The 19,716-nt window shown below is 40.0% G+C and overlaps 1 protein-coding gene across 3 annotated transcripts in view; it reads right to left on the reverse strand.

Annotated features, from left to right (window-relative positions):
- bcas3 (BCAS3 microtubule associated cell migration factor) overlaps positions 1 to 19,716 on the reverse strand; it is a 361,548-nt gene that overhangs the window by 289,430 nt on the left and 52,402 nt on the right. For all 3 annotated transcript variants that reach the window (XM_044353189.1, XM_044353190.1, XM_044353191.1), the window contains exon 14: positions 5,357 to 5,490. In XM_044353189.1, the coding sequence (XP_044209124.1) occupies positions 5,357 to 5,490 (134 nt within the window). The remainder of the gene's footprint in view (positions 1 to 5,356; positions 5,491 to 19,716) is intronic.

The raw sequence follows: 19,716 nt of genomic DNA on the forward strand, positions 1-19,716 counted from the left end.
CACAGTATGTTCCAGAGATTTGGTTTCAGCAGCTTCATCCAACTTCTCTACACTGTAAAATGAACTACATAGGTGTTTTGACATGGCGTGACTAGGGTGAAGTGTTTATCATACAGATAAACAAATCCGTCTGAGATGCTTGACAAAAGTCCACCAGGGTGAGAGGATTAGACAATAACTGTTGCCAAAGGTGACAATGTGATATGAGCTTGTTTACTGGTAAAATAAATTACTGAGAAAAGACAAAAGAGCTCATGGTCTCCTTTGTTAGTCCCTCTTAACAAACACTGACTGACTCTCAGGGAACAGACGCTTGAGAAGATAGGATCTCTCTGAGCATGTTAGACATGCAGGAAACCAGACAGATAGGCTGCAAGAGACAATGCAAGCACAGGAGAGAGACAAGTGGGACAGAGAAAAAGGAAAAAAGACAAAGGAGTGAGGTGACAGACTGATGAGGTGATAGTGTGCTGAAACAGCATCCATCATTCAACTTTCTATAAAAAAAAAAAAAAAATACTGGATGAAGAAAGTGGACGAGACTAGAAAAAAATTGAGGAAAAAGTCCAGGAGAAAGTTAAGATGAGGAATGTCTAAGTCTTTAGCCAGAGAGCAAGTCTGTCTATCTGAGACAGCTTTGTGCCGGCAGGCCTTTCTAATCTTCAGCCAGGTCAGACTAGGTAATTGTCCCCAGCAATGACAGTTAATGGGGCATCCTCTACATACCAGACAGTTAGTTTACTTCACATAGATGAGTGAAAGAGGAGGCCTGACCTCTGCTGTGGCTGATTCGGGGATGACTCTGAGATGAGAAAGGGCTACTTTGTGTCTGTCGTAATAGGTCATAATAGACCTGTCAGAGCTCCAACTGTAGATGGGTACCTGGACTTTACTGTCCCAATCCATTTTATCAGGCAGGGGATTACCTGAAGGGTGGCAGTGATTGTACAGCCATAGTGTGACAACCACGCATATATCAAACAGCTGTCAAATGTTATCTTAAAAAGGTGGAATGCAACTGTATTCGCTGTCACATGCAATCGTCGGCATGGAGGTTGGACATTCCAGAGAAGCTGGAGAGCTCTCTCTCCTGTCCTTGTCCGCAGAGGACTTGATGACATCCTTGACAGTCAGACACATGCCAAGACGACATAGTTAAACTTTGTGAGGATTTTTTTTTTTTAAATCAGCGACACAGGTTAGGGAGATTAGGCAGCTCTGTTCACCTGAGAGGAACTCTGGAGGAATGAGGAGAATGTGACAAAGATGGACAGTGGGATAAGAGTGAAGAAAGAGGACAAACATAACACACTTGGATAAAACTCAAGTGTCTGTGCAAGCAGGGTTACGGAAAAAGACAATGACAGAAAGAAAACCAAACAGTTTTGGTTGAGTGCAGTTTTACACCTTGGCCCCGTATAGTCTGATACTGGACTGCAAATATACTGTCAGATTATGGCCTGGTATTAGAAATCAGACTGTTGCCATATGATGGATTTAACCTTTATTTAACCAGGAAGTTTGTAGGACGGATGTGACTCATTTCCACTGACTGCATATCTGTTACTTCATTTATCAACACCACATTAGTTATCAAAGTCAAGCTCGTTGTTTTATTCACTCGCAACATTTGATCTAATAGAATGAAAAATAGCAGCAGAGGTAGCAGAAAGTAGAGGTATAATGGCTTTAAATTGAGTGTTTGGATCTATAACTTTATGCAGGCTTTCAAGCAAAAGAAATTCCGGGGAAAAAACTCAATACACATAATCTAGTTATTAGGAATTGGCCAATATGGGTTTTTAAAAGCCAACACTAAAATTTATTGGACTGCAGCGCACATTTTGTGCCAATACTCAATATGTTTAAACATGGGCATTTATTTGCTAAATAAATGGTATTTTAATACTGAAAGTGGATGTTTTCAATATGAAAATCATCACATTGCATGTGTGACACAATCACAACTCAAAGGTCTGCTTACTAGCTTTTCAGAGCCTTCAGGTGCATCTCATGGTATTTATCAGTGAATGGATAGTACTCAATATCCATTCGCTGATGAAGATGTGGAAACTGATTCATTCAGCTAGTCATTCACATATACATATGCGAGTATGCGTATATGACCAAGAAATTGGCTTTCTCCTTGAGCAATTTTGCTGGGGAAATGTAGTTCCTAGAATCTCCTATCCTAATTACAGAAACCAGGTTTCTTGTTCACATGAAAGAAATCAGGTTACTGCAGTAGGCTGACAGTCACACAGCGGTGGAGTGTTTAGGAGTGGTGGGGTGCCACCTCTATAACCTCAGTGACTAGTACTCTCCAGTTTAATCCATGGATCCGAGCTCGTCTACATTCTGGTTCTCCTTCAGCCCCTTACAGCTGTTATCAGCTGCAGGTCTGTTTACCTGGCCTCGGGTCACTGACAGCCAGCCACATGTTTGGCTGCTGGAGACAGATAAGGCGTCTCTCCACCCACCTAACTGAAGAATTTATCTCTCTCCAGTGTGTGTCTGAGTGCATGTGTGTGTGTGTGCGCGGGCGTGTGGGCGTGTGCATGTGTATGTGTGTGTGGTGATAACCCCTGACCCAAGCACTAGGCTAAGGCTGGCATTCAGTGTTTACAACGGGCTGGATCAAAGCAGGCTCAGTGTGCAGCCGGTCAGCGGACCTGCCGTTTGGTCATACATTAACTATAGGCAGGCTGTGAGAGGGTGTGTGTGTGTGTGTGTGTGATAGTGTGTTTTGCCAGTCAATAATCCTGAACTGAACAAGGCCTGAAGTAGTTTTGTTGAGTTAGCACTTCTACCTTGCACTGCAAACTTTCTTCATGTCACGGTTGGTGTGAAAATATAGGGAAATTTAAAACAGGTTTAAATGATCTTAACTAGGAGGTGATGGAGATGCATTTATTAACTATTTCCCTGCTTACCTCAATAAGGCTCTTACAAATAAAATCTAGATGTATTGTGCATCTGTGTGGGCACCTGTCCTGTCTTTAGGGATTGTGAAGATATTATATCCTGCCTACACTGGCCATGAAGGAAAAGCAGATCTTGTTTGATTTCATTTTAAAATGTGGGTTTAATCAAGATGAATCAGACATTTTCATTTTTCAACGAATACTGCTTTAAAAATATCATTTAACATTTTGACATTTCTCATTTTAATGGTGTTTATTTAGTTAGATCACAATATACATTTTATTCTTGATAATCAAGATGCTTCTTTTCAGTAAAAATCAACAGATATCACATCATCAAGTCACTACAAAAATATAAAATTCCTGTTATTTTGTCTTCCCTGTGTATGTAATGAGTTTTCATCAACTGATGTTTATTGATGCCATTAAACCCACAACCACAGTCTGGCTTTTACTTTACATATTGGAGTAAGGGCAACAAGTGTTGCTCAGGCAAATCACAGCAGCCACCTCCCTCCTCTCCCAAATAATAATCAAATGTTCCCTGGTATCACACATGAAAATCCTGAGTAGAGGTCAGTAGGGTGTTTGGCCAGGCCTTCAGAGACACAGTAGTAGTGCTCCTGCCTTGTAGCCCCAACTCTGCTGGATTCACTCCAAGATCAAGTGTCTTTTCCATTATAGAGCCCTTCCTACTGTATTTTAGGGTGTATACTGTTTATCTTTATGACATGGTGTTTCCTTCCAAGAGTCCATTATTTTCTATATTAGGACACCTCACAATACATTATCACACGCACTGTATACTATGGCCAGCTACAACCAAAGACGGCCAGGTATAAATCCTCTTCTTAGTCAGTCTAATCCATGATTACATTCATTTCACCAGTATATTAAATAATATACTGATTAATTATTAATTATACTGAGATAATAAACTGATTTCAAACAGTACTTTGGGAATACAAGTATGTTTGAGTGGGCCCAACACACATTTATATCAGATACCTGCCATCTAATCAGAAAGGAGTATTTTCTGTGGCACTGGTACACATCCAACTTGCCTTGAAAAAGTTGGTTATCTAATAAAATCATTGGAGCTTAGTGTGCAGTCATGTTCCCTTCAATGTAAGCCATTGCCATGACCAGCACCTAGTTTTCAGTGTGCATTCACCAGACAACTCTTGCTGATACCAGCTTGTGTTAAAAGAACATGCATTTTTAAAGTTTTCAAAAACTGCATGTAAATATACTACAGTATTTGTTAGATTGTATGATAACTAGCAGAGAACACAGTTATGCAAGAACATACGTATTAAATTTCATAATGACTTTCATAACACAATGCAGGGTTTTTTTATAGATGTTTCCCTCAAACGCTACAATTCGATTAGGAGGGAAGAAGGAAGAGCTGAGAAGTCATGTATAAAAAAAACAAGCTCTCCCTTTATTAGATTTGCAAGACAGAAGAGAATAGATGGGGCAAGAGGAAGAAGATTGGGACATGTCATGATTTGTTCTTTTATTTTCTATGAACTGGTGGTTGAATGTTTTTCTTAACTTGTCATGGCTGATGTCTCACACAAATTGTCTGTGTGTGGTTTGGACGGCAGTGAATCCAGGACTGAAGAGGAACACTGCAATTGGACAGTTGAGAGGATCTTCTACTACTGACAAGAAATAAGGCCTAAACCTAAACCCCCCTTTAGCTCATGTACTTATTCAAACTCAACTACACACTAAATCCGATTAAGGTGTCAGGAATATGTGTAGCACTGTGTGAGTTTGTGTGCTGAATAATATTGATTATCTAACTAGACCAGAGAAGTTTTGGTTTGACCCATTATCCCAGTGACAATGTTTCAATGACAGCACATTGTGCATTAAAGGCTTGTTGTAAACTAAAGCACCTGCTAATAATCAGAAAGCTTCCTATTGACAAAAAAACACTGCACGAACTGGAGCTGAAGTTTTTCAGGGTATTTGCTCTACTGTCATCATACTGCTCTTTGTTGTTGCCCTAACCATCTTGTTTTCAGCTGGATTCTAATGATGTTGCTTCATGTCATAACTCTTTCATTATCTCCTGGACAGAGCCTTTTGTTTTATGTGGAAGGGTCAGCAATGACTCTAGAAATGCTTTATAAGCCAGTTTAGTAACAGACTAAGTGTTCCTACATTTTGGGAATAAAATCATTGGTGATTTAACTGTTTTAACTGATAAGTTTGATGACCAAAACTACAAAATTAAAAGTCCAAGATATGATAGGAAGGAATTTTCCTTTTAAATAATGACACTTAAGATGTCATTATATGTAGGGGTCTTCCAAATGAATGTAGTAAAAAGACGATCATCAGTGTATGATGATGATAGTAGTAGCAGTAGAGTGTGTGTGTGTGTGTGTGTGTGTGTGTGTGTGTGTGTTACAGACCTTGGCTTCAGTTTCCCCGCGGTGCAGTGTGTAGAGATGGTGAACAGCACTCTGCGAGGACGCCCATGGGTGAGTGAGGATCTGGAAGACGTGAAAATCGTGGCCCAGAGTGTCGGCGGTCACTAGCAGCATTCCTACAATAAACATACATACAGTCATGTGCATCAGGAGTCCACTTCCACAGCTGAAATCTACATGAACTGGTAATCATTATCACAACTATTAGCACATGTGTGAATTGCAGCATGTCAATTGGTAGCCATTGTTTCACTGTGCTATAAATCCAGTATGATTTATTTGTTGTTTTGAACATATAGGTGTTGCTTTCTTTATTTTACTACACGCTTCCGTGTTTCATTTAGTACTTGTTTAATTCTGCCCTGTCTAGTATTAAGATTAGTCTTTTTATCCCTGCTGAAAGTGTTTTTATTATTATTACAATGTGTATGTTTCACATGGGTGCCTATGTAATATCTGGCCAGAGACTACAGACGACAACTTCCCTCTTGGCTCTGCAACGATGCTTTATCAATGTGCAATGTGTCCCTAACAGATAAACTAATCAAACAGATAAATAAATGCATAAATAAATAAATAGTACTAATAGTTAGACAATTGCTGCACTGACAGCAGTCAGAGTGAAAAATGAGCATTTAAATCACTTAAAAGATTGGTGAAACTACACCAGTTTTACACATAAAGGTCGGTTTACTTGTCTTGATAACCCTTAATGACATCATCAGGATCATCTCCAATTGGGATCGGAAACTACAAATTTATAACAGACAGTGTGCGTTACAAACCGAGGGCATGGAGTGCTATTAAGTTGCATTATGGGAAATATAGGATCCTGTGTGTTTGCTAGACCCACACTAGGGAGTAGAAATCAGGACGTCTCAGCTTCTGCTGCTTCGATTCTTTTTTGAATCCGTCTCCTGCGAGTCCCCCAACTTTATGGAGGTGCATTCCTCAATCGCTCGGGTGCCAAAATTGTTTGTTAGATTTTCTACATAATGTAAGCAAATAATTACAGCAGGGTAATCCAATCATTTGAGAGGTAAATCATCAACCCATCACAAATTTGTACGTTGATAAAAGTATAAAATTGTAAGTGATGGTTACTTAACATGCCAGTTAAAAACATACATTTTTTGATCCTACTCACAAACTTTTAGGGGGAATTCTATCATTTCATTTATCATATTAAGTTTGGAGAAAACAAAACTCTTTTTTTATACCTTTCACAGTTGCCAAAAGGTGCTTTAAATTGGACCCGTTAGTTTAAACATTGCTACTGGTACACTGGTAAACTGGTAGAAAGTCAAGCCAACCAAAATATTTAAACTGTATTTCACTCTGGCGGCTCAGACAAATACAGCAAACACTACCAACTGTGCACGACACATGCTAGACGGCATGACAGAATTACTGTGTCTTTAAAACAAACAAACCAGCCCATTAAAACAAAGCCAGCTATCGTTTGTTGCTGTCATAAAACGCAGCCTTCCCTCACATGATAGCTCGGTCTGGTTAAAAGCAGGGCTGGAGTCGTGTGCTTCTCCAAGGACAGACAAGATGATGAGTGTCTGTAGGAGAGAGAATCTATGTATTCATACATCTGTGTATGGCTATGGGTGTGTGTGCGTGTGCACATTGAGATTAACTGAAACACGGAACCACAGCTCAGCACAAGTGTAACCCCCACTGACAGGCCCATTCATTTGGTCCCGTTTTATTTGAAGCTCGTCAAACTCTAGAAAGTATAGGCCCTCACCATAAACAACATGCTCAACAAACCACAACAGAACAAACCCAGATCTAAACTGGCTCGGCTAGGAAAAACGCCGCACTGCTTTTCAAATGCAACCCAAAACCCATCCCCAGAAGCCTCTAGAGATGTTACAAACAAAGCCGTAGATGGGGCAGTAACTCAAAATGTTGGAAATGCATCACTGATGGAGAGTGTAAGATTTGAAAAAAAAATGTTCAAACCTCTGTCCTTTTGACGACTCCCAGACATAAATGATATTAAAGTAATTAGTAATTTTCCTCTGTGTTTTTCCCCATGGAATCTTTTATGTGGAGGCTGCAGTAGGTTTTAATTAGTGGCTGGGCTTTATTGGGTGGCATGTCAAATGTGAAAAGAGGAGGCTGGAATGGCATGAGATTAAAAGGATTCAGCAACACGTGCGAGGGAGATGGAAAACACTCCCTCTCTGGAAAAAAAAAAAAGCTCAGTGTGCTAAAATTTTGCACATTCATTCAGAGTTGAAAGGTTTTTTTTTTTTTTTCGAGACTTTAGTATGAACTGAACTGAGGGACAGTTAAAAGATGATGAAGAGGTGGAGTGAGGGAGGTAAGGAGTGGATGAGCGATGGGGTCATGCAGATTATCAGAGGTGGAGGGAGAAAAGCAGAGGAGAAGCCAAGTGAAGTGTGCATTAAGACAGTGGTTAGCTATTCATGCTGTATCAGAACGACCAGAAAGCCAGAGAGCTAAGGCCCAGGGCCTGTAAACTCTTGAAAACCCACGCCCCAAACGAGGTGCCAAGCCACAAGAAGCATTTGCGTCAACTGGGAATACAGAGAAAAAAGGGACGGGGCCCTTCTAATTATAGAGTCTGGAAACGGAAGCGCAGGGTGATTAGGAGTTGAGGCGCTGCGGTCTGTTTATCTGGGAGCTTCCTCTCGCTCTCAAACCCTCTCTCCCCACACTCCTCTCTTTCTTTCTTTCTTCCTCCTCACTCTGTTTTGGTCGGGCCCCGCCCACCCAGTGGCTGGAGAGTCTGGCCCCTGGGTTTCTGACAGATGAGACTTGGCCGCTGTGTTCTGGCCAGGGCCGGCGTTTCTCTTCTGCTGATGGTAGAGTCTGGGCTCCAAAAAAGTAACAGCTCAGAAAGGCTGGAGAGCTTTGTGAGTGCGAGTGCCCGAGGACTGGGGCTTTTGTGGCCTTGTTGAAATACAGGGGCCCTGGCCGAGAGGCGTCAGTTGGTTAGCCCGCGGGAAGGCCAAATTAAAAAGTAGCTGAGCCGCTCGGCGGGTGAAAAGAGAGGGTTTCGGGGAAACCAGAGGCTGGCCGGAGCAGGGTTTGACACGTCCTATTTATAACACCTCGTCCCAGGGGTTACAGTGTTATTTACGATGTTTTAGTACCAAAATCGCTGGCACACGCACTTAGACATGCGCTAAACTGGAAGGGATGACCTCTAATTTGCCATGTGTGCGAGACATGCGTCCGTATGGGACATGAGGGAAGTGATATAATCATTTCCATAAATATCTGCTTTTGCTTTCTTTTTTTCGTTTTTTTTTCTCTCCCAAAAATCTTTTTGTTTTGTTTTGCTGCAGGCTTTACTGTCCCATCCCTGACCATCCAAACAGAAAACATCTGCTCAATCCCATTAATAGTGGGAGGATGTTTCATTTACAAAGTGGTTGGGCTAGCTTTATTCTTGACAAAGGCAGATGGGACGATGGAGTGGGAGAGAGAGAAACACAGAGAAAGAAATGGAGAGAGCAACAAAGAGGGCGGTGATTTCCCTACTTGGCAACACAAAAGGCCACAACAAACTAGTCCACTTTTTAATTAACAACACTAGGCTCAAAAAAAGCTTTGAAAATCGGGAAAATCTCAAATTATAACCATGTGGAAGGCATAAAGCTTACAAGATGGAATACTTGGGGGATTCAGATAGCTTTACTGTTACCAGCATGCATAAACTTCAGAGCAAATGAGCCCAACACACAAATGAAAGACTATCCATCGTAAGACGAGGCTTTGTCTTCAGAGCTGGCAATTTTTGGGGGGGTGGGCATGACTGTATGTTTGTGTCTGTATACACTTACACATATGCTGGACATATACAATACGGCATCGCACTGCATTCTAATCTGTATACACAACTAACCCATGTATTGGTGCTGCCATGGATACTGTGACCACCTATGAACCATTCACATTCATTCCTCCAAACACCCATCCACCTACCATCAAACATCCACCATCATTACTCTATTACCAACCTACCATCCACCTACCCTAGCCACTTATCAACCTACCTTTATTGTTAATCTTTTACTGTTTAAGACCAAAAACTCTTCAGCTTAACCTGTTGAATTCAGCCAAGAAATGTTGAGAACTCCCCTCAGTGTACCACCTAAACTATAAGCCTTCAAACTATAAAATATTCTGACGGTTACATGAGTAAAGTAATAGATTAATAGGTATGTGGCCTCCTTCTTAACCAGTATAAATTTTGCTACTGGCTTCAGTGCTAATTGAAGGAGGGAGGTGAATGCCCTACTAATCCTCTCAGCACCGCAGCACCATACTAATATACAAGCAGTTTTATTTCTGCTGGGCAGCAGGGTAGGTATTAGGGTTAGTCAGATGCTAACATCCAAAGCCATCCGCCTCTAATATCACACAGACGGTGCAGTTTAACTAATTACATGTATCTTGTAGAACTTATACGTGCAAACTAATCTTATTTTTATCTTACATTTTAACTGGAGTCCAGACAAGTTTGCATGTGTTATTATCTCCCTGGGTTTTAATTAAATGTTTTAATGTCACATGGTCTACATGCTGTGCCAGAAACTTTTCTAGTCTGGCAGGCACCTGACCAACCATTTGGAAGTAAAACCGAAAATGAGCAGAACCGTAATGTCTGCAATAATCTCTAATTACACTGGAAAAATGTTTGTCCACGTGACTACAGCAAGTAATATGGGTTGATGTTGAACCAGGAAGTCAGCCTGGAAACTTTGATGGATAGTTTAGGTAATATTTTATCGTTTGCCCTTTGTTTTCTCTTCCAAATAAATTTGGCTAAACGGGGGGTTTGTGTAAAGGGGACATATTCTGTACATTTACGCAGCCCCTCAGTTCAGCCTCTGTATGGAACAGGCCGTTCTCAGTCCCCCGCCCCCAAGGAGCCCACTCTGTTCTGATTGGCTAGCTCTTCGAAGCCCCTCAGGAGACCCACCAGCTCCGGGGGCTATGTCAACAAACCATGAAACAAACTATAGTAGTAGGATTTCACTACTTTTTCTTGTTCTTTACTCAAAATGTCAACTTCTCAAATACATCCGTACATGTTTGAGAGTGGACAACGTGAATAACACATGGAAAAACCTTAACAACAACCTAAGCAACCAAGGCCACAGTATGGACAGCCATTTATGGTTGAAGCCCTGACTTTTGACTTGCAGGGAGCATTTCCACATAAGTTCACCTTAAGGTTTGGAACCTCGACCGTGTTTAACATAGATATCCAACATCTTACCAGTATATAAATAAAAGAAAATCACATAAACATAATATGGCCTCTTTAAAACCTGTTTAATTGTGTCTCTCGTCCCGTCTAAGTTTTAATGATGGCCGCCCCAGATCTCAGCAATTAACTTAGCAAGAATGATGTCATCATAACAGATGACTGCAGACATGGCGGTTAAATATACAAAAATAGTTGTACAAAAACCTGAATAATCCTTTAAATATGGTTATTAAGGACTTGTGACAAAGATATGTTCTGAGCGGGACATTTTGTAACTGAAAAAGTCAGTTAGTGCTGTCTGGTGGACAAATTACATACTTGCATCACTGTTGCTAAATTAACTCAAACTCTTGTTTTGGCATTTACATGTACTGCAATTTTTGCTGACATATTACGCTGACACAAACATATCCATTTTAAGCTGATATCAGCCAATAATATTATTATCTTATTATCTTATATTATTATCTTATAATTAACTTCTTCTATATTATGATAATTTTGTATGAAAACAAAAGTATGAATCTTAAATAGCAAACACAACTTCTAGGCTGTGAGCTATTTTAAAGGAGCATCTATCCTATTTAAGATGGAATTCTTAAATAGGATAGCAAAACCAGAAATCCTTAAATTCTTTTGGGTATAAAAATAGTCAAAGGTTATGTAATTAAATATTGACACAAAAAGAATGCTGCTCAGTCCCTCAGAGAAAAGGGAAATGACAGTAACAATGCCCTAAATATGGCCTAATGCCATCTTCCTGGCTAGTAAAATTCTCTTGAATCCCTGAACTTCATCCAAACTTCATTCTACAGAGGAAAAGAAGGGCAGAGGCAAGGAAGGAAGGCAGAAATGAAAACAACAGAGCAAAAGAAAGGAGGAAAAGGTGCTTATGGTTCATTTGATGTACAGCGGGCTGAAACCAAGGGTTGTGTTTTTCTACGCGCTTCACAGGCAGACCACCTGCGAGCACTTAGATATTAATAGATATGAAAAAAGGTGTGTATGTGTGTGTGTGTGTGTGGCTAACCCAGCTGAGAAGTCGCCATTAGTTTGATATTACTATGCTGGAACGCCGGCTCTTTTAACAGGGCAAAACCCGCCTGGCTTTAAAGTCATGCCGACACACAAGGGGCAGGCACCGTAGCGGTCAAGTTCACAAAGCGTGACTGTTCTCAAGGCAGAGCTCCAGGCCTGTTCTTTCATCACCTTAAGTGGAAAACACACCACTTAAGTCTGTTTTTATGGAGCATTTACATATTTGCACACTTCCTGCTGGAGTTATTTTAAAGAGGAGAGGGTTTTTTTATTTTATCATATACCAGAAGTACATCTAATAGGTAAAACACAGGAAAACACAAGGAGATAAAAACATTAAGGGAGCCTCTGTTCTAACTTCACCTGCAAGAGTTCATCCACCAAAGCCATGACTCCAATTTACTGCTGCTAATCCAAATTCCCAGTGAATCCCAATACATTGACTTGGTTTTCTTTCTGTGGTTTCCCAACATGAGACAAACATGTTCTCACAGCAGCTTAGAGAGAACTTTAACACCAGGCCTCTTTTGAAGCCATGTTTAAAAAGCCCCAAAGCAAATTGCTCCTGTCCACAATCTCCTGATAAAGAATTTGGGACTGTGATCAGCACTTAATCCCCTTTCTGAGCAAACAGGCAGACAGTGAGGCTCGAGAGTAAGCTCCTTGAATTTACACGGCTTGTTTTAAATTTCTAAGAGTTCTGTTCTCTTAACTAATGAAATCCCTTTAAACATTCACAGCCGCTTGTCATAAGTAAGATTTCACAGTGCTCCTATTGTCCACTGATTTAAAAGAAAAAAAACAAAAACTGGAGAGGAGCTATGTGTGTGACAAAGGAAGAAGGAGTGAGACCATCCATTCCTTTTAGGGTTTCATGAGTAAATGCACTTCATTAGAATTAAGGTTTTTGCACAATGTCAAAAATGTCTAAATTGCAACATCAACATTTTTGTGTTATAACACCAGCAAACATAGTATACTGCCGTTTCTACGTCAAACTAACAATGCCCTGGTCCATCTGGCAAATTAGTTCACAATCATGAGTCACAAACAGTAATGTAAACTGCAACGTGGACATGCGTTTAGACTGAGTAGTTGGAGGGTCCGCCGGTCATGACAGCCATGCAACTGGTGCAGCTCTGTTTTTGGATAAAAAGAAGGATGCGAAATAATGATAGCCTTGCAAATGCTGATACAGAACACTACCTATTATTTCCAATAATTTGTCTTCTGAGCAGCAGCAGCAGCAGCATCAGGAACAGGGTGATATCTAATGTTTTGATGACATCCTCGACATTTCCTCCACAAATTCCACTTGAATGTAAGAAATTGCAAAATCAAATGGGCAGATTGTCATGACATTTACATCCTTCCTTTTACTTTTAACATTTTGGACACCACATGAGCTACATACAGACCACACTACTGACTTTGCACACAAGATATCTTAAAACTGTTTATTTTGTGAGGAGAAAATCAAAACTTTAATAAAATTGTAAATTGATGTTATTCAGCCATGTTGTTCACCTCTTAATTCCGTTTCATAGAGACTCCTGCCAGTACAAACAAACCAGCTCTGTTGATGGGAACGAAAAACTTAGCAACTCAACTCTTCCCCACCAAGCCACCCACCTACACACATACCGTAAAGAAGTTACAAATGACCTGCGTGTTACCGCACTGTGTGGGCAGCGAATGACTCGACACTGCTGAGGTGTCTGGAGGTTTGGTGAGCGTCAGCCTCGAGGGGCGATGAGGTGAGTCTTTCTCAGCCAAGCTTTCCAGAGGCCCTGAGTCATGGTCACTGGCCCAATCCAAATATTCTCCTTAGCTCCGGCCATGTAACCACTTATCACTTCTCTCAGATGAATACTTGAACATCATCATTTTCCTGAAGCCTCAGCTCTTTTGGACTATATTGAACTACTGTAGGGAATCTGCCTAGGCTGTTCAATATCTTTTATTTATGGTGTGTTGCAGCATTTTGCCCATCACCGGACACCAAACATCTCAGTGAAGTAAGTATCACTGAAATGTGAAAACTACTAAATACTTGGATTTCAAATGCTCAACAAATACATTCTAGTTTTACGCCTTAAAGGTCACTACAGGTCCTGTGTACTTGAATAGACTCTGTTGATGAATACTGTTACTTCACTGGCTATGAATGTATGTCTTGATGTCTCTGTTGTGAGTGTGTGTTGTGAAATGCAGTTTTTCATGAACAGCTGTCAAAACCAAGATTTTATCATTATAGTGTAAAATCACTCTTAATAATGGCCAAAGTTAGTCTAGCACTGCATAACTGCAAATCTTCTGTTCTTTATTTAGATAAAGCTGTTAGCACTGCACAGAGGTGCTAAAATAAAACATTATTTTGTTTTCAGAAGCAGTTCATGCTGACGCTACTTCCAAAGGCTTCTTAAAAAACATACCATGACTTCACCTGTTCTTGTAGTTGTGTTGCTGTGTTTGAATAAAAACAAATGGAACTGTTTTGCCTAAAGCTGAATAAATGTAGGCCTAAATGTCTGAATTTCGGATGTGGCATGACTGCACACAAAGTGAAGGGAAAGCACGAGTGGGTGCGAACGGACACAAATTCGCCTGGGGCAGCATTAACTGAGGCAAGGATGAGTCTGTGTGAGATGAAAATGTTTCAACTTGAGCGACACACTGCAGCAACTTGCTCTCATCTAACTTTAATGAGACTACTTCATAAATGTACAGAGATAAAGAAAAAGTAGAGAGACTGGAGGGAAATGACAGAAAGAACTGGAGGTCCTAGCTAGCCTACACAGCTAACGTTGAGCTAGCAGCGGTTGGTACATCGGCTGTTTGGGGCAAATTTATTCAGCTGTCAAATTTGGAGGAAAAATGTGAGCCACAGTTTCACTAAATTCAGCTTAACATATGTACTTGGATCAATTACACATTGATAAACTGCATCACATCCACACATTGATCTGTATCACAAAGATTGGCTAATATATGACTATGAGTAAACTGTCTCTGTTAATGCTACAATGGCCAGGCCAGTTAATTACTTAATTTATTCTTACATAGGAATTGTAAAAACAGTGGCGTTACCAGCCCCAGCTTTGGCAGTCTCTTTAACAAACATAGACATAACAAAAAAAGTCAGACTTTTGTAATGTTGGGCAATATATCTGACATTAATAACAGTGATCATCATGTTTATGTAAAATACAGAGTTGGAAAAAACTTCCCATCTCATCCCCAGTCAAAATAATGACGAAGGCAAGACAGAGCTGTGCAGAGTAGCTGTTGTAAATCACATCAGAGCATGGCTGTGAGTGCTAATTACTATCTTGGTGTGAAGACACAACTCAATCCATGCTAAATGTGTGGCTGTAAATGTGTGGCCGAGTGGAGCTGCTTGTGTGTGGGAATTCCCCTCGTGTTCAACATGTGCGTGTGGGTCCAGGGTTTTTCGGCGACGGCCTGGTTTCCTTCACACATCAGTAAGATGGAGAGACAGAGTTATTACACCATGGAGAGCTGCCTTCACGGCACAGCTGCCTCAATGGTCAGGCTCAACGGGCCAGGCTATTCATTAGACCGGCCTGTTACTAAACCAGGGATATGGTTTATGGGACAGTTCCGTGTGGGGAGAGATTCAGTCTTGATTCAGCTGCTATTACTCCTGGCTTTGATGGGGTATTCAAAACTTCCATATTCAGAGCATTCAGGAGGCTGCACAAAATGATTCTGTGGCAGCCTACTGTTTTATGAGAATGAAAAAGTTAATGAAAGTGTAAAGAGATTCTTCTCAGTAAAGACTGTATCCAGTTTAAATACAATTTATTTGACTGACTCATGCCGAAAGTACTGAACTGGCTAGTTCAGTTTTACTACTTACAGAGATCAGTTCAACAGTATGCATGTTGAACATCCATGTCTGACAATACCCAAGTTTACAATATAATGTTTTTAAGAGAAGCTGTCCAACCCCAGAACTGTATAAGTAACCATTATTTGTACACAGTGGTGGAAAGTAACTCAATACATTCACTCAAGTAAAGTGCATGAAGTACAATTTTGAGATACTGTACTTGTAGTTAAATAGTGCAATATATTTCCGAGGGAAATATTGTACTTTTAAGCACATTGATTTGAGAGGTATAGTTCAAATTACTTTGCAGCTTAAGACTTAACTTGTATAGTATAACAACAATAATAATACACTTTATTTCTATAGCACAATTCATGCATAAAATGCAACACAAAGAGAATCTAAAGTAGACCTAGGAGGCATACATTTCTAAACCATATAACTGCTAACTCAGTGATTTTAAAAACAAATGAAAGAATCTTAATATGAATTTTGTGACAGACAGGTAACCAATACAAAGATCTTTAAATTAGAATAATGTGGGCTATCGTCTTTGTCAGTACAAATATTGCTGTGTTCTGTATGAGCTGAAACTGACCAACAGCTTTCTTAGACACCAGACAGAGGGGCATTACAGTAGTCCAGCCTATATTAACTTTTACATATCAACCTGGGAAAGAAACCGTCTGAACCTGGAAATATTCCTTCACTGGTAAAAGCACACTTTAGTCACCTTTTTAATGTGACACCCAAAATTTAGATCACAAGTTTCTCAAACCAAAAAAAACAAAAAAACAACACAACTTAAAACTATTAAAATGCTATTTTCTAAATGTATCTGTTTATCAATCTTGCAAATATCACATTGTGGTGAAATTGGTGGTGCTTTCCATAATAATGTTAGTCTAACAAAGGAAAGTTAAGAATGCTGAGTATTCTATTTAGTTAACTGTCCTTTACTATCTAATTCATAGAACATTATGATTACACAGTCAACTAAAAATCTACATATAAATGAAATCATTTAGTTTTACCTGAAATATATGCATTTTCTTTTCAGCCCTGAGTAGTATCTGAATTCCTCTCAGGCAACAATCTCTACCCATTAGAGAGTATAGGGACAGTTGTCTGTAGCCCAAGAGGTAAATCCCAGGGCAAATAAAAGGTGCTACCCATAAAGCTTATAAATTCTGTGAGGTTACAGTAACAATTGAAAGTGAGCCAGATTAACATGTTTAGGGCTGACACTTGATTATATTTATTACTGACTAATTGGGTAAGTCTTTTTTTTTGATTAAGTAGTTGATTGTTTGGATGAATTTAATGAAAAAAAGCCTGCTACAATTTCATAAAGCCCAAGGAGACGTCTTCAAATCTTCTTTTGTCTGACCAAACAGTTCAAAACCCAAAGATATTCAATTTATTTAAGACAAACTAAAATAAACTCATTTTCTGTCCATTGACTACAGTGACAAACTGTTTCAGCTATTAACATTTACCATAAACTTCTCTCATCTGGATTTTAGTGCCTGGACAGTATGTGGAAACTGTTTATAGAGATTTCAGTGAGTTAATAGAAGTGAAACTGTAAAATCAGCAGGGACAAAAACAGGATTTTGGGAAACACATTAAACTACCCAACAGTACATAGAGGAGTTTCAATTAGCTCCACCTTGGCCAGCTACAACATTAAAATGCTGCTTAAACATTAACGCATGTGTAACAATCATATAAATATACATACATTTCAGTGTCTGAAATGAGCTGTCCTCCATATACTTTTACTTTTGATACTTAAGGACATTTTCCTTTTTCCATTTTACCAAAGTAGAAACAAAATAATAGAAAATATTCTAGAAAATAGAAAACAAAGTAGATTTCAGAGCAGGACGTTTACTTGAAATGTAGTATGATTACATGCTGGTGTTACTACTTTTACTTAAGTAAAGGATCTGAATACTTCTTCCACCAGTGCATGTAAAACACTTGATCCTTATCATACTAGAGGAGGACTACAGAGAACGAGCTTTGAGAGAATACAGAGCAGAGGGTGGTGCCTTGTATGGTTGCTGAATCAATCACTCCATCTAGTGCCAGTCATAGTCAAAGAAATGCACAAGTTGTTGGACAATATCTCTGTCATCAAAACATGAGTGTATTTTGACCTTGGAATCATACCTAATAATCAAGTCAAGGATCGTTAAGGACGAGTGAAGAGGACGAGACGTGAAAGAAAACAAGCACACACACATTGCAGCTGTTAAAGAGAGCGCTTTGCCACTGCACTTCATCTGCGTCCCTCTAATTACACCACTAGGAATAGATCCACAGATCCACCGAAGCACCGCAAAGCGCCAGCCGCCACACCAAGAACTGGCGGCCACCGGTCCGCCCTCTGTAGAGCCTCCAACACACACAAGCCACTGGGGTTTCTTACATAACTCTTCCCAGCCAAAACTTCTGGGCTTTCCAGGACCTCTTTGAGTCATATCATTGTTTCCTGCTAAGTCTATCTTTCTTGTTTCTGCCATGTCGAGCTTGACCACTGAGAAGGGAGCCTCAGTTGGACTAGGAAGGTAGTTCAGTAAAAGCCGCTTCCCCTAACTCCTTGGAAAGAGTTCACTTAGTGCCAGACCAATGAACCCGTCACTCAGGATTTGGGTTCTGATCAAATCAAGAGGCCTCTAATTATGGGACACTCCACAGCAGGCAGCTTAGAAATGAAAATGAATAAAAGAATAAACAATGATGAAAGCAGTCCTGCAATCACAACAAGGGAAAAGAGTCTTGCTAAGCTTGTAAGAATCGTCCTAATCTCATTACACACCCTAACTGCAATGAAAAAGGGCAAATCTGTGTTTTTTGGCAACACTTCTGGTGCTGTTAGGGGCTGCAATTTAAATTATAATGTATTAGCCTTTTAGATTTGCTTCAGAGTAAATGAGTCAGAAAGATTAAATGTGTTTGGAATTTTGAAAGTGACAGTGTCCTGTGAAAAGACTCACAGGGGACTCTGTAGGCTTGCTGACTCAGCAGGCATTTCTCAAGAAACCGAGCTTGAATGTTGAAGGGAAAAGGGTGTTTAAACAGAAATATCACTAGTGACATCAGGCAACACAGATATTTAAAGTGGGCCCAAGACTCTCCCAAAACCTAGTGATGCATAGTGAGTCCCATTAAAATAGTTTTTTAAAGCTGCATTCACTGATTTTGTTCCATGGAGCATAGAATTTCTAAACAAGCTGAAAGACACACAGTCCTAACATATTTCATCTTATGTGATTAAAATCCATGTTGCAGAACCAGAGTTATTGTCTTTTTATTCCATGCATTCTTCTTCCTTGTCAAAGCCCGGCGCCTACATTGCCCACAATACAACTCGCTCACCAACAGTTCGGTTGGAGATTCAGGTGTGTTATGTTAGCAGCAGCTGATGTAGCCTGGGGCCGCTAGCCTCAAGCAGAGATGAGGGGGCTACAGAGGTCTAGTAACCTTACTTCTTTCTAACTACACAGGATTTCTTTTTTTTCCCCAAACTTATAGTCTTCAGCCCCAACCAATGCTGACTCAAGTGACATCACTTGAGGCAATTTATCAAATTTCGCACAGCTCCCTCTGAAGCCACAAAAGGCTTTTTACTACTGTTTTTACACACATGCAGTAACCTCAGCATTCAATTAAACAGCTGTATCGACACCATCTCCACCTTTATAATCATCTTATTTCATCTCTTCTAATTTCGCATGAAGGTCGTTGTGTCTGCCATTGAGCGGACTCTAGTGCTAAGTATTCTAATATTATACTTGTATGATGAATAAGTAATGAGCTGCTGCCTTAGTAAATCATTCTAAATACACATATATAGCAGCTGCAAATTCTGCAGTGCACGTTTGTGCTGACCCGTTTTCTTTGTACATCTTGCCATCGACCATTAACAACCTCCATTACTATGTTAATTCTTAACATTTCATCGTGCTATTTTTCTTGTTACAGACACCATGTCTACTACCCACCCTGAGAAACACAAGGTAGAAATTAAAACAAGTTGAGTACATTTACTTTTAGGTAGCTTTTCTTGCCCATAATTTCACTAAACTGGGTTTTGTATGAGGTTTTAGGGAAGGTGAGGGTGGGGGTAGGTGAGGTCTAGACAACCATATCTTGTCTGTCTTTGTCTGCAGTATCATC

The sequence above is a fragment of the Thunnus albacares genome, chromosome 6 (genome assembly GCF_914725855.1).
Source record: "Thunnus albacares chromosome 6, fThuAlb1.1, whole genome shotgun sequence".
Taxonomy (NCBI): domain Eukaryota; kingdom Metazoa; phylum Chordata; class Actinopteri; order Scombriformes; family Scombridae; genus Thunnus; species Thunnus albacares.